At 65.0% G+C, this 14,249-nt stretch overlaps 1 protein-coding gene across 2 annotated transcripts; it reads left to right on the forward strand.

Moving 5' to 3' along the window:
* Positions 1-3,243: 3,243 nt before the first annotated feature.
* Positions 3,244-11,593, forward strand: SESN2 (sestrin 2). Of its 2 annotated transcripts, none has more exons than XM_038167373.2 (10): positions 3,244-3,478; positions 7,863-7,928; positions 8,731-8,928; positions 9,291-9,473; positions 9,766-9,975; positions 10,158-10,308; positions 10,427-10,542; positions 10,734-10,924; positions 11,178-11,322; positions 11,411-11,593. In XM_038167373.2, exons 1-10 carry the CDS (start codon positions 3,401-3,403, stop codon positions 11,495-11,497), a joined length of 1,425 nt encoding a protein of 474 aa, XP_038023301.2. In that variant the 5' UTR covers positions 3,244-3,400; the 3' UTR covers positions 11,498-11,593. The 2 variants fall into 2 exon arrangements, with proteins under 2 accessions (XP_038023301.2, XP_071883435.1); XM_072027334.1 differs by lacking the exon at positions 3,244-3,478 and adding an exon at positions 5,645-5,766.
* Positions 11,594-14,249: the final 2,656 nt, after the last annotated feature.

Below are 14,249 nucleotides of genomic sequence, written 5' to 3' on the forward strand. Positions count from 1 at the left end.
CCTCGTGGCGTTTTATTTCCTCGCATTAATACGCTCAAACTGGGGCAAAACACGACACCTCCAGCGCTCTTGGATGAGGCTTGCAGGATGAAAGGTCTCGAGGAGCTGCAACCTGCTTGGGCACTGCCTGGGTTTGCTTCTGGCTCCTCTTCCTTCATCCCAGGGATGCTCGGCTCCAGGAGCAGCCCTGGGGCTGGGCTCCCCTCCTGGGCAAGCTGCTGGAGCTGGAAGAACCTGGACAAAGTCACCCTGAGCGTGGGGAGGGGATTTCTGCACAGCCCCGAGCTCCTGCAGCCTGCTGGGGTGCGAAAGGCAGCGAGCGGAGAGAAGCTGCCGAGGGTTTCCCGACTTTTCTAACCTGGGAAATTTCATCCTGGTTTAGAAGGAGAAGGGGGTGTTTAACCAAATGCATAGGCTCCGGGGTATTTTTAGATGTTTTGTATTTTTTTTTTCATTTTTTTCCTACACGATAAGCACGCAGGGGTGCGGATAGAAGGGGTGCACAATGGGAAGGGACTGGGGAAATATTTGGGGCCAGCTCGCACAGCACCGGGCACTGCAGGTACCGGCCCCTCGCGGCTCAGAGGTGGCGGCAGGTCACCTCCTTCTGCCAGGCTGCTCTCGAGGCGGGGGGGGGGGAAAGCTGCTGACAGCCCGAGCCGGCTGCTACGTGGGAAGGAGCACTGCAAACAGGCCAGGAAAAGTGCTGAGGCTGCAGGGAACGCGCCTCTAATCGGCCGGGGTCGGCTGACCTGGGGCTGCGGAGCAGATGGGGGAATCGCGTGCCGCTCCTTACTGCCGAGCGAGTGCACAGCCGGCCGCACGCAGCCCCTCCTGCCCCCCCCCTGCACGCAGGGCACAGCGCTGCCCAGGCCCTGGGTGAACGTCCTCCTGGCACAGCCCTCGGTGCCTTCTGCTGGGGAGTTTTTCTGTGAAATGCTTGGCGGCATCGCTAGCCCCAGGGTTGCAGCCCCAAGGGTGCCCGGGCGCATCTCAGCCCGCGGCCCCTCGTGTCCTGAGCTTGCTGGGGGCCGCAGAGGGGTGGGGGTGAGATGCAGCCCCCGCCGTGCTGCAGAGCAAGGGGTGGATTTCGGCTCCGGGTTGATGTGCTCGGAGCAAACCAGAGCTCGTGGCCTCAGGTGGCCCCAGCTGGGCACCCGGCAGCATCGTGGCGCTCTCTGGAGCTTCATGGAGCTGGGCCGGGTGCTGGGGCTCACCCTGGGGTCTTTTCCTTCTGCCCCCCTTGGCTCCCCCGAATTGGGGCAGACCTGCCAGGGCTGTGTTGTGCGTGTGTCCACCCGAAATGACACCGCCCGGGCTCAAAGAAGCCACCGGGGCTGCGCTCCTGGCTCCTGCGCTCCCGCCTTGGGACCACACATTCATCCCCTCCCCAGCTGCCATCCTGCAGATTCGGGGCTGGTAACGGGGTGGGGGCTCTGCCATGATGGGTGACCCAGGCCAGGCTCCCAGCTGACACTCACGGGGCAGTTTTGGGGGAAAAAAATGGCTTTTGGGTTATTCCTGCCCCGCTTTCCCCCAGGCACCCACAGCACCAGGTGCTCGTTACCAGGGTGAAGAGCGGGAGCACCCCAGGTTGCGTCCAGCCCCGCTGAGCCCCTGAGTGCTCAGCCCCGTGCTAATTACTGCCACATCCCCGTGCCCAGCTGCTCAGCAAGCTGTCGCTGCCGCTCCCAGCAGAGAGCTGAGCCCGAGCAGAATTCGGCCCCCGATCTCCAGCCCTGCCGCTGGGGTGGATGAACCCAGGGATTTGTCCTCCCTGTGAGCAGCCAGGGTAAATTGGGAACTGGTGGCTCCCCTGGGTGGATGCTGAGGATTTGGGGAGTGGAAGATGAGGACTTGGGGAGCTGGGACTTGTCCCTCCATGGCCCTGCACCCTGTACCCCAAAAAGTGCTGCGGTTCCCCCCTGGCTGGCGGGGCAGCCTCCCCTCTGTAGCCATTTAGGGCTGGGTGAGGGGGGCTGAAATGGTAACACCGGGCCCTGGGGAGGGGATTGTGGGGCCGGGTTCTGCTCAGAGCAGGCACAGCCTGGGCTCAGGGCTCGGATCAAACCCAATTACAAACCCAAACCCTCTCCCAAATCGCACCAGTGCGAGCCCAGACCCAGCAGCTTTGCCCAGGTGGGTGGGCAAGAAGGAGACCACATCCTCACCCCGAACTCCCCGCAGCCCTGCTGCAGAGCCGCTCTGCAAAACCCCCCAAAAAATAACCAGGGGTGTCTGCAGGGCCCCGTGCATGGGGAAAGGAGCAGCCGAGAGCTTCCAAACTCATCCTCCTTGGGGCTGGCACGGCAGCGAGCGCACCGCGGTGACGGGCAGCGGCTGTGCCACCGGCACCGTGCTGGCCAGGCCGGGGACACGGTGGCTTCGCTGGCAGCAGCGCAGAGCCCAGGGCCGGAGGAGGCTGTTGCCAGGCAAAGCCCGAGTTGTTTGTGCAGGGACTGCTGATCGCTGGACTTTGCCATGTGCGGGCTGTCAGGCAGCACCAGATTGTTATCAGTGCCGCTGTCTGGGGCTGTCGCTGCTCCCTTTCTGTTTGGTTTGGGGTTTTGGCTTCTTCTTTTCCCGGCTTTTCTCGCAAGGGTTTGGGGCTGGGGTGGAGGGGAGCTGGCGCTCGGGTGGGACAGGAGGCTGTGCCCACAGCTCCTGGGGTGTCTCTGTGCCCCGTTAAATCCACCAAAGAGGCAGGGGGACGGAAAGGGGAAACCCAGAGACTGCTGGGGGTGGCACCGAGCCATGGTGGGAGGGGGGCAGCAGCTGGGACAAACGCCACTGCCCATAAACAGCTTAATTATTATTTTATTTTATTTTATTTTATTTTATTTTATTTTATTTTATTTTATTTTATTTTATTTTATTTTATTCCACTTTATTCCACTTTATTCCACTTTATTCCACTTTATTCCACTTTATTCCATATTTTCTTTATTTTATTCTGTTCATTTATTTTATTTTACATTTCCTCCCAGGCCCCTTGCCCCCAGCACACCCCCTCTCCCACCGCCTCCCCTTCGACCCCCAAACCCCTTTTCCAAGCCCCCCCCGCGCTCACCCCCCATTAACAAAAACTACACCTCCCAGCATCCCCCGCGCGCCTCCCCTCCCTAATTGGCTGGGCGGGCAGGCGGCGGCCACACCCCCTCGATCCTATTGGCGGAGGCGAGGGGCGGGGCGGGGCCGTTTCCCACGCTCCCAGATTTATGAACGGAGCTCCCGGGGCGCGCCCGGCTCCTGCAGCCCTGGGGGTCCGATCCCAATCCCGGTCCTAACCCTAATCCTAATCCTAACCCTAATCCTAATCCCGGTCCCGCAGCCCCCGGGGCTCAATCCCACACCCATGGCAGCCGCCTAGCCCCGTGCCCGTGCCCCCCATCCCGGTGCCATGCTGGTGGCCGGCTCTCAGCGCTGCCCCTCGGGGCTGGAGGAGCGTTTGGGGTGCGGGGCGCTGCGGGGCGAGGAGGTAAGAGCCGGGCTCGCTGCCCCCCGGGGGTGGGACAGGCAGGGCGAGAGCACCGCTGGGCTGTGGGGCCGTGCTGCTGTTTGTGGGGTCCTGTAGGGGTGGGGGTCTGGGTCCCCCCCAGGTGCTTGTGTGGCTCTTTGGGGTGTTTATGGGGTTTCTTGGCCAAGGGGGTGGAAAGTAGGGTGTGGGTGGGGGGCTCTGCCCTGATAAAGGGTTTTGGGGTGGCTGCACGGGGTGGTTTTGGGGTCTCCAGCACCCTCTGGGAGTGGGTGCGCAGTAGGGTGGGCGCCCTGCCCCCAGGTCTGGGGGGGAACCAAAGGGAAACTGAGGCAGGGGGTGGGGGGGGATGTGCCTGCGCCTCCTGGGAGGGCGGCTGTGGGTGTTGTGGGTCTGTCCCGTGGGGTCTGTCCCGTTGTTCTGCCCATGCCCTGTTCCCCCATGGTTCTGTGGGTCGGTCTCGTAGCGTTTTGGAGCTAAATTCGGAGTTCGTGGCCCCCTTTTGTTGCTGTGCCCCCCCAGCAGCCTGGCAGGAGGGGGGAGGCAATAAACAACCCCGGTGCCTGCGCTCAGCCAGGCAGCCCGCGGGGCTGCTCCTGCTGGAGTTTGGGGCAGGAGCAGGTCTTGGAATAGGGCTGGGAACAAGTTTGGGACCAGCCTGCCCTGTGCTCCCCGGCGGCGTGGCCCTGGTGTGGGTCCCACCCGCACAAAGTGCTCGGTCCCTGCCCCAGCCCTGCTGTGGCACCCATGGGGTCTGGGCCACCGTGCGGATAGGGACGGCCACCAGCAGCCTGTAGGGCAGGGCACCAACTCACTGGGTTCTGCGTGGCCGGGTTTGGGACCTCTCTGAGCTCCCCGTCCACCCGGAGGCCTGGGGGAGGTCTCACATGGCACCGGGAGGCCAAAACGGGAGCCCTGGGATGTCCGTGGGGCTCTGCAGGACCCCCCCCTGCTGCATCTGCCAACAAGTTTGGAGTTACCCCTATTTGTAGGGCTGGTTTTGGGGGCGCGGTGGGGGCTGGTGGTGGTGAGGCAGCCGCTGCCCTTGGTGCCCGGGGGTTGCACTCGTGTGTTGGCTCCGTGCGTCAGCGGGGCCGGGACCCGGCGCTGCTCTCGCCCCCCAGCACTGCCTGGGATGGCCTCGGGGCCGAGCGACGGTTTTTGGAGGAGCGAACCCGCTCGGTGGGGCGTCTGCGCTGGTGTTTGTTTAACCTCTCCTTATCGGGAACGATTTTCCAACACCTGACTAAGCACTGGCACAAGCGCCAGGGCTCTGCTTGGCACCACAGCCTCCCGCTCCCGGGGCATTAACTCCTTCCCTGGCCGATTGCTCGGGGCCGGAGACCCCCCCGGCCACCCCATGCCCACCATGGCCCAGCAGCGGGCTCTGGGGCTGCCACGGGATCGAGCATTGGCGCTGTGCCTCAGTTTCCCCATGGGCTGAAGCAGGCGGTGAGCTGCTGCTTGGCGGCAGCGCGGTGAGGGTTAAGCGCAGTGCCCCTAAAGGATTGCTTAATGCAGCAAAACATTACAAGCCTCCGCGCAGCAATGATTAAAATGCACCTTCAAAGGTCACCCTGGGCTGTCACCAAAACACAGCGGGACGCTTTGCGCTCTCCGGCTCCCTGCTGCTTTCGGCTTTTGAAGCCTTTGGGGTCCCGCGGATTCATTTGTGGGGTTTTTTTCCTTCGCTTCCCATCCCGAGCGTCCTCTGGGAGCACCCAAGCAGCTCTTTCCCCACGGGTCTGGCAGCCGTGAGTCAGTGCGGCCACCTCAGCACCCGCGGCGGCGATGGCACGAGCCTGGTCCTGCTGTCACCCCGCGGTGACTCAGGGCAGGGCCATCCCATGCGCTCGGGGATATGGGGACACGGGTGCCACTGGGGTGCCCGTGGGGCCGTGCTGGTGGCGGCCCCGGCCAGGTGCAGCCGTCGGAGCCCTCGGATCCTCGCTGCCCATCACGTGGGGAGCGCGTGGCCGCGCTGACAGCTGCTGCCTGCCCACCTCGTGCCACCCCACGCCCCATCCCCGCTCCGCTCGGGGTGCCCCGCAGCCGCCCACCGCCTTCATAGTGCTGCGGGGGCAGCCGGTGGGAGCGGTGCTCGTGCCTGAGCCTCTCCCCTGGGGGAGCCAGGAGGTGGCCACGGGGCTTTTTCCTTTGCTGGCCACCTCCGAGAAGAGCTCGGGGAAGCTCCTGGCCATCCACCGAGGGTGGGACGCGCTGCCCCACCATCAGCATCCCCTCCTGTGCCACCCCCCTCGCCGTGCCGTGCCATGTCCCGCGTCCTGCAGGTGAATCCGCAGCCGCGCGCTTCGTGCCAGGCGTGGTGCTGGGGGCAGAGCTGTGCTTCGAGTTCCCCTCGCCCGGGTGGGCTGCGAGGAGCCTGCCCGCCTTCCTGGGGGCTCCTCGGCTGCGGAGGATGGTGCCGGGTGATGCGCTCGCTTCCCTTGCCTTGGTGCTGCATGGTGCCTGCCTCTCGCCCGGCCGTGGCACGGTGTTGGCTGCGCCCTGCAGAGCTTTTGGGTTATCTGGGGATGGAGGGATGTGGTGTTGGGAAGGGAGAATGGGGCAGCTGGGATGGGGAGAGGATTTTGTGTGGTTCCAGGAGGGAGGAATGCAACAAAACAAGGGCCGTGCCCTCACCCCGTGCCCAGCAGCCTTGCTGCAGGTCCCTGCTGCAGCCCCCAGCTCTGGGCTTTCACCCCACAACCCGGGGCTGACCTGTGAGCAGAGGCAGCTCCCCGCAGCCCCAGGGGCGCCTGCTTTCCTCCTGGGGAGGGTGCTGACAGCGCCCAGCTCTCCCCCCTCCATGAGCCGTTTATTTCGGGCTGTGGAGGCTGGCGGGCGGCCAGGCGTGCCTGGAGGCTTTGCTCGGGCTGGGGCTGCGTTTGCCCGCAGCAGCGGTGCCCAGAGGTGCCCCTGGGGTGGGGGCACCCAGCCCTGTGCCGTGACCCCCCCTTCTCTTGCTGTCACCAAAACAGGACGGGGCTATTTTGAGCACGGTGCCGCACGGGGATGGACTCCGGAGCTCGCAGGCAGGGGATGCGTGGGGCTGGCAGGAGCTGGGCTTTGGTGGCCAAACACCGCGGGTCATTAGCCCAGGGTGGCCGGGATGCGATGGGGAAGGGCTGGGGGCCACGGTGCTGCCCCTAGGATTGGGCAGCAGAGCTCCAAAATCCCAGGGGAGGTGCCTGGGAGCAGCCCTGAGGCCAGGAGCAGGTCCTGGGACCTCGGTGCCAGCCCTGCCCGTGGGCTTCCTGTAGCATTTTGGGGTTATTTCAGTGTTCTTGAAGGTTTCTGTTCGGAGGGAGCCGAAATCCTAAGCGGGGAATGGGTTGGTTGGGCTTTGTGGTTTTCCTCTGCAGGTCCCCGGGCACATCCCATAATTTCCCGTCCTGTTCCCAAATGCAGATCCTGCAGCGGGATGGGGCCAGGCGCTGTGCCCCCCCCCCCCGGGTTGTGGTTGGCACCTGTGGGGGTTGCTGTGATGGCAAAGGGGGCACGGGGGGCACAGCACGGTGGTGTGGGGCTGGGATGGGGGGGTCAGGCTCGGCTCCATCCCCATCTTCCAGCTTTGGGGGTTCCTGCAGGAGGCCTGGGGGGGTCCTGGTCCCATTGTCCCATTGTGCAGGTGGGGTGCAGCTGGATGAGTGCATCTCCCCCCCCCCCCTCCCAGTATTTAGGGATGGGCAGAGTGGGGGCGAATTGGGGGCTTTGGGGGCGAATTGGGGGCTTTGGGGGCGAATTGGGGCTTTGGGGGCGAATTGGGGCTTTGGGCAAAGTGTGCTGGGGGTGCAGTCTTAACGGGAGGGGGCTTTAAAAAGGAGCTGAGCTCGGGAAAGCAGCCGAGCTGGTGGCTTGCTCCTGGTTTAACGGGGGGGGGTGGAGGCTGCGCAGCCGTTTATTGGCATTTTGTGCCGGGGGTGTGAGCGGGAACCCCCCCGGGGCGCTGAATTTGTGCTAATTGCAAACCCCAATGCTGGGTGCACCGTGCTGTGCCTGGGACCCCCCGCTGTCCCCGGGGGCTCCGATTTGATTTTTATTATTATTATTATTATTAATTAACCCCGGGGGGGCAAAGGGAGCCCCGAGGCGCTCCTCCAGGCACCACCCGTGTCCGTGTCCCATTGCCGTCACCGTCACCCCGTGTCACACCTCGGGCTTGGCCGTCGTGCCGGGGGGGTGGTGGTGGCAGCAGAGCAACACCCCCGCAGGATTTCATCAGGCACGGCCGGGACTGATGCAACAACCCCCGGGGGTGATGGTTATGGGGTGCCCGGCCGTGTCCCACGGGCCTGAGTCACCCTTCCGGGGCCACCCCCGCGTCCCACGGGGCCACTCGGGCACGGCGCTGATGCCACCGCTTCTTCTTCTCCTCCCCCCCCAGGACAGAGGGATCAAAGTCCCCCGGCAGCTGGGGAGGGGGCCCAGCGCCTTCATCCCCTTGGAGGAGGTGAGAGAAGGGGGGGTGATGCTGGTTGCTTTTGGGGTGTGGGGTCCTTGCGCTGGGGGGGAGCAGTTGGAGGGGGCGAGGGGGCAGCACAGTGGGGTATGGGGGGGTTAACCGGTGGTGGGCACCCCCGGGGGGGCTGGCACCCAAGGGTGGGGAGGGAAAGTGTGGGGTGGGGTGAGATGGGGAAGGGTCACCCAGGTGGGGGTGAGGTTTTTAGGGTGGGGGGAGCGGCTGTGTTGCCTCACCCCGCTGTCTCCCCGTGCCTCAGTTTCCCCACTTGTCCTAACGCAGCCATGTTCCCCCCCCCCCTCGCAGCACCCAAGGGTGCTCCCCCTTCCCCCCGCCCCCCACCCGCTGGGGGGCCGTGCCCCAAACCCCCCGCTCTCCCCGCAGCCCTATCGCGGGGCCGCTGTCCCAGATGGTTCCTCCTCGGGCAGAGATAACGCCGGGGTTTCATCACCACGGGGCGGGGGGGGGGGGCGGGCAAGCCCCATCTCCTCCCCACCAAACAAACAACCCCAAACGCCACCACCGCCGCGCTGAGCGGGGCCACCATGGGGACCCCCCCTCGCCACCTGCCCCATGGGGCTGCGGGGACGGGAATAGGGGCTGGGGGCACCCAAGGGTGCCCGTACCGGGGGAGGGGAAGCTGGCTGGGCGCAGCCGGAGGGGTGAGTGTCCCCCCCCAGGGGGCTCCTTGGTGTGTGGGTGCCACCGCCGGGTGCTGCCCCGTGGAGGTGTTGGACGTTTTGGGGTGGGGGGCGGAGGGGGGGTCCTGAGCTCACCCCCCCATGCCCCGCAGATCCTGCAGGAGGGGGTGGAGAGCAGCCGGCGGCAGCTGCTGATCGAAGCCTTCGTCTCGGCGGGGAGGGTGGACAACATCACCATGGTCATGGGGCTGCACCCCCAGTACCTCAGCAGCTTCTGGAAGACCCAGTACCTGCTGCTGCGCATGGACGGGCCCCTGCCCTACCACAAACGCCACTACATCGCCATCATGGTGAGCTCTGGGGGGGCACGGCCTCTTGGGGGGGGGTCCCCGAGGGGTTTGTGTGGTCCCAACAGGTCTGCTGGGCTCCTGCTTGGAGGTGTGGGGGTGTTGGATCCCATGGGTGGGCACCCCTCGGGGTGGTGGTCCTAAAAAGCTTGAGAACCCCTTTTGGGGTTGGTTCTGGGGTGCGCATCCCCTGGGCATCTAGGGGCTGATTTGGGGGGGGCAGAACCCCCCTGTCTGGACCCTCATCCCCAAGGAAGCCCCCTGTGATGGGGGGGGGTGGTGGTGGCTTCTCCAAGGGCTTGTATTGGGGTTTTGGGGTCCCTGGGCAGTGCTGGGGGGGGCTGACTGCTTGGGTCTCCCCGCAGGCAGCAGCCCGGCACCAGTGCTCCTACCTGGTGGGGCTGCACATGGGGGAGTTCCTGCAGGTGGGGGGCAACCCGGCCTGGCTGCAGGGGCTGCACTGCGCCCCCCAGAAGCTGCGGAACCTCAACGAGATCAACAAGCTGCTGGCGCACCGGCCCTGGCTCATCACCAAGGAGCACATCGAGGTGAGAGCGGGTGCCCCGGGGCACGACGCCCCCAAAATACGTGGGATTTGGGGTCACGTCCTAGGGTACGACCCTTTTGGGGCTGGGGGGGTCCATAAGCTGGAGGGCAGGGTCTGTGCTGTGCTGGGTGGATGGGGAAGGGGTGGCTTGGGGGCTGCGGGGTGTCCTCCTGTTGAGGTCCCTTGTTTTTTTTGGGGGGGTACGTCCCAAATTCCCTCCCACCCCCCTGCTTATCCTGGCTGTGGGGTGTAGGGGGACCGAGCCCGACCCCGTTGGCATCCCCTCCCCGCAGGCTCTGCTGAAGACGGGGGAGCACAGCTGGTCGCTGGCGGAGCTGGTGCAAGCCCTGGTGCTGCTCACCCACTACCACTCGCTCGCCTCCTTCGTCTTCGGCTGCGGCATCAACCCCGAGGCGGAGCAGGACGGGGGGCACGGTGCCAGGCCCCCCTCACCCCACGGCGACAGCAGCCTGGCCTCTGAGGACAGCATGGGGTGCTCGGGGGTAAGGAGGGGGGGTTCCCTGTATGGAGAGGGGGTTCCCTGTAGGGCGGTGGGTGTCCCCTGGTGCCGTCACCGTGCCCGGAGCAGCTCCATCCCTTTGCAAGGTGTTGGGGGGGGGGCACACTGTGCTTGGGCTTCAAGCAGCATTAATTCTGCTCTTTCCCCCCCCCCCCCCCCCCCAAGGGCAAGGACGCCCTGCAGGAGGTGGAGGCGCTGATGGAGCGGATGAAGCTGCTGCAGGAGAGCCAGCAGGAGGAGGAGGGCGTCACGCAGGAGGAGATGGCCACGCGCTTCGAGCTGGAGAAGACGGAGAGCCTGCTGGTGGCTCCCTCGGGTGAGGAGGGGCGCGAGGGCAGCGGGGGGGTCCCTGCGGGCTGGGGAGCTCGGGGGGAGGGCGATGGGGTCCCCGCGGTGGGCGCAGGGTGCTGGGGGCTCACGGCCGTGCCTTGCAGACCTCGCCGACCACTCGCTGCAGTCCAGCGTCCTGTGCTTCGTGGAGGACCCCGAGTTCGGCTACAAGGACTTCACGCGGCGGGGCGAGCAGGCGCCCCCCACTTTCCGTGCGCAGGTGGGTGCGGGGTGGGGGTCCCTGCTCATCCCATGGGGTCCTGGCACCCCCAGCGCACGGGGCTGGGACCAAGCTGGAGCCACCTCAGCTGCTAAGATTTGGGGGGGACCCCAACAGAATGGGAGGGGGGTTTGTGACCTGATTTTGTCCCCCACGGAGCGCCCAGCCCAGCAGCATTTTTTCTCCGGCAGGATTACACCTGGGAGGACCACGGCTACTCCCTCATCAACCGCCTGTACCCCGACGTGGGGCAGCTGCTGGACGAGAAGTTCCAGGTGGTGTACAACCTCACCTACAACACCATCGCCATGCACTGCGGCGTCGACACCTCCATGCTGCGCCGGGCCATCTGGAACTACGTCCACTGCGTCTTCGGCATCCGGTGGGTGCCCGAGGAGCCCCCGGGTACCCACTCCAAAACCTCTCCCAGCGCGGATGAGGCTGACAAAACCCTGTGCCAAGGAGCCCCCAAAACCTCTCCCACCCCAAAACCTCTCACAGCGTGCATGAGGCTAACAAAACCCTGTGCCAACAGGGGACGGGGGTTTGGAGACGGTCCTGGGTGCGCAGATTTGGGGACTGTGGGGTGACGTGCCCTCTCCTTTTTTTTTTTTTTTTTTTTCTCCCCCCCCCAGCTATGATGATTATGATTACGGGGAGGTGAACCAGCTCCTGGAGCGCAGCCTCAAGATCTACATCAAGACGGTGGCGTGCTACCCGGAGAAGACGACCAAGCGCATGTACGCGCAGTTCTGGAGGCACTTCAAACACTCGGAGAAGGTGCTGCCCCGTCCCCTTTCCCCCTCCCCTGGGGCTGGGGGGGTGCTGAGCCCCCTGCCCTGACCCCGTTGTGTGTCCCCCCCCCCAGGTTCACATCAACCTGCTGCTGCTGGAGGCTCGCATGCAGGCAGCTCTGCTCTACGCCCTGCGCGCCGTCACCCGCTACATGACCTGACGGCCCCCGCTCCCTCCTCATCCTCCTCCTGCCCCCATCTCCTGGGGGGGGGGACACAGGGGGGAGCTGGGACCTTAAAGACTTTGCTGCCGCATCGCCTCCTGCCTTACGGGGCGTGGAGCTGGGGAAGGAAAAAAGGGGGGACGCCCCCTGCCCCGTATCCAAGAAGGGGGGGACCCCCATGAAGCTGCTGGTGCCGTGCCCGTGTGCCCCCCCCTTTCATCCCCAGGGGTTGTGGGGGTGCTCGACCACTCCGTGCCTTGCTTGGGGTGAGCCCCGATGAAGCCAAACCCCGATGAAGCTGATCTGTGCTCCTGGGGGGCTGCCTCCACCCCCAGCCCCATGGGGTGTGGGGCCATGCTGCTGCCAAAAGTCACCGGGGAGCACCCAGAGCTCCAAGCCCCCCCCCCCCCCCACCCCCGGTGTTTCCCCCACATTTGGTGCCCCGGGGACGTCCCCTTGGTGCCTGGGGGGCTCCTTCCAGGGCCCTGCCCGTGCCCCCCAACATTTGGGGCTGGGGGTGCCTCTGAAATGGGGTCCCAGGAACGGAACCAGGTGAGGGGTGGCTCCTGGTGCCTTTACCCCTTCTGTGCTTTGGGGTGGGGTGGGGGCTGCTGCTGGGGCTGCCCCCCCCCCCCCCCCCCCGCTGCAGCAGCACTGGGAAACTGTGAAGAAACCTCCAAAATGTCCCCAATTCCTCGCTCCCCCTGCCCTGCCTCTCCGTGCCCCCACCCCCCCATCCTGGGGGTCCTGTCCCCGTGTGACCCCCCCACGCTGAGCTTTTTGGCAGGAGGCGAGCTGCATTCCCCCCCCCCCCCCCCCGTCCTGCTCGGGGCTCAGTTGTTGGGTGTCACCCTGGGGGTGCCAAATCCATAAATCCACCCTGCTGCTGCAAGGGGGGGGCAGATCCTGCACCCCCCCAACACCTGGCTCATGCATTTGGGTGCCCCCACCCCCTGCATGCTTTCTGGGGGGGCTGCTCCTGGTGTGTGGGGCTCACCACCTGCATCCCCAGGGCTGTTTTAAGGCAATAATTCCCTTTTTGGTGTGTGTGGGGGGGTGGCAGCAGCTCCCCCCCCACACCCAGGTCCCTTTTGGGCAGCCTGGCTCAGAGCCTCCTGTGCCCCCCCCCCTCAAGGCAAGGGGCAGTGCCTGCCTCTCACTCCTGCACAGGGCATAAATCTGGGGGGGCTTTTGGGAAAATCTGGGGGGGGCTTTTGGGAAGAGGGAAGGGTGAGTGGGGCTGATTTTTTTTTTTTGGGGGGGGGAAAAGGTTTTGTAAAGGGTCAGGGCTGGAGCACCCCCCCGCATCCCACCCCTATCCTGCAGCTCCCCCCCACCCCTCTCCTTCCCCCCTCCTCCAGCAGGGCCCCCAGTGCCCCCCCCTCTCCTCCTGCACTTTACTGCACAGCCCCTTCCTTTGGGGGGGGGGTTCTTTGGGGAAGGGGCTCGTGCAGCTGTGGGGGGGCCGTGCCTTCACCCCAATGTGCCGGGGCATTTCCCCAGGGTGCGGGTCGCCCTGGGGGTGCCTTGGGGGGGGGAGAGCCCCCCGCTCCCCCCCTCTGCTCTCAGCATCTCCTCTTGGCTTGTCCCTGCTCCACCGTAGCTCCAGTTAAGTTATTTCTATTTTTTTTTTGTTGTTTTTTTGTTTTTTTTTGGGTGTATTTACTTCTGACCGGGCATGGAAGTGCCACTGTGACTTTGCTACAGATCTCGTTTGGAAAATAAAAATTGTTCTTTTTTTTATTATTATTATTATTGTTATTTTGTGTTTTCCGACTGCCTCAGGGGGATGCTTTCCCCCTCTGGGGGGGTTTTGGGGCCGTGCAGAGACCCAAAAGCTGGGGGTGCATTTCCCCTTTCCCCTTGCTCAGCTCCCCAGGCTGATGTGACGTGGGGTGGGGGGGGTTCTTGGGGTGCAGCCCTGGTTGAAAAATGTTGGCTTGGCTGGGGGGGGGGGGAGAAGCACACCCCCCATGCTCCAAGGTCCCAAAAGCACCCTCCTTACACCCAAAATCCAGGCCCTGGGGTGCTGCAGCTCACCCACGTGTGGGTGTCCCCGGGGGGGGGAGCAGCACCGGGAGCACCCCAGCACAGAGCTTATCAGGGTGGGGGCAGCAGCCCCTGGCAGCCACTGATAAGAGGCGGGGGGGGGCTGATCCTGCACCTACCCCTGCCTCCAGGTTTGGGGACATCCTTCAGGGGGGCCGCATCCTGCCCCAGTGCTGCCCTAATGGGCACGGGGGTGGCTCGGAGCTTGGGGAGGGGAAAAGGGGTGCAGGGGGAGCACTGGGGGGGTCGGGGGGGGGGACAGGGAGCTGTGTTTGTGCACGGAGCCAGCTGGGGCTGAGCCCTGCGGCGCTGACTCACCGCCTCCAAATTCCTCCCAGAGTTTTTCCAGCCCTGGCCGGGGCCGTGCTCGGCCTCCGAGCTGCTGACAGCTGCCTCTGGGCTGGGGATAGGAATGCAAATCCCCCCCCCCCAGGTGCTGTGTTTCCATCAGGCCCCCCCCAGGGACAGCACAGAGCACCCTGGGGTGCTGGGACCCAGGGGGCTTGGCACCAGGCGGGGGGACCACGGCCACGTCCCCGGGGTCCCCCAATTGCTCCGGTTGTGGCCAGCCCAGCCTCAGCTGGGGGGCTTGGGGGGGCAGCATTTCAGCTGCAAATAATTGCGTTTGCTCGTCGGGTTTTGAAAAGAAATGAGAAAAAATCTCCTCTTTTCGGGAGCTGGAGCAGCTCGGGAAATCAAT

Source organism: Anas platyrhynchos, chromosome 24 (genome assembly GCF_047663525.1).
Source record: "Anas platyrhynchos isolate ZD024472 breed Pekin duck chromosome 24, IASCAAS_PekinDuck_T2T, whole genome shotgun sequence".
In the NCBI taxonomy this organism is placed as follows: Eukaryota; Metazoa; Chordata; class Aves; order Anseriformes; family Anatidae; genus Anas; species Anas platyrhynchos.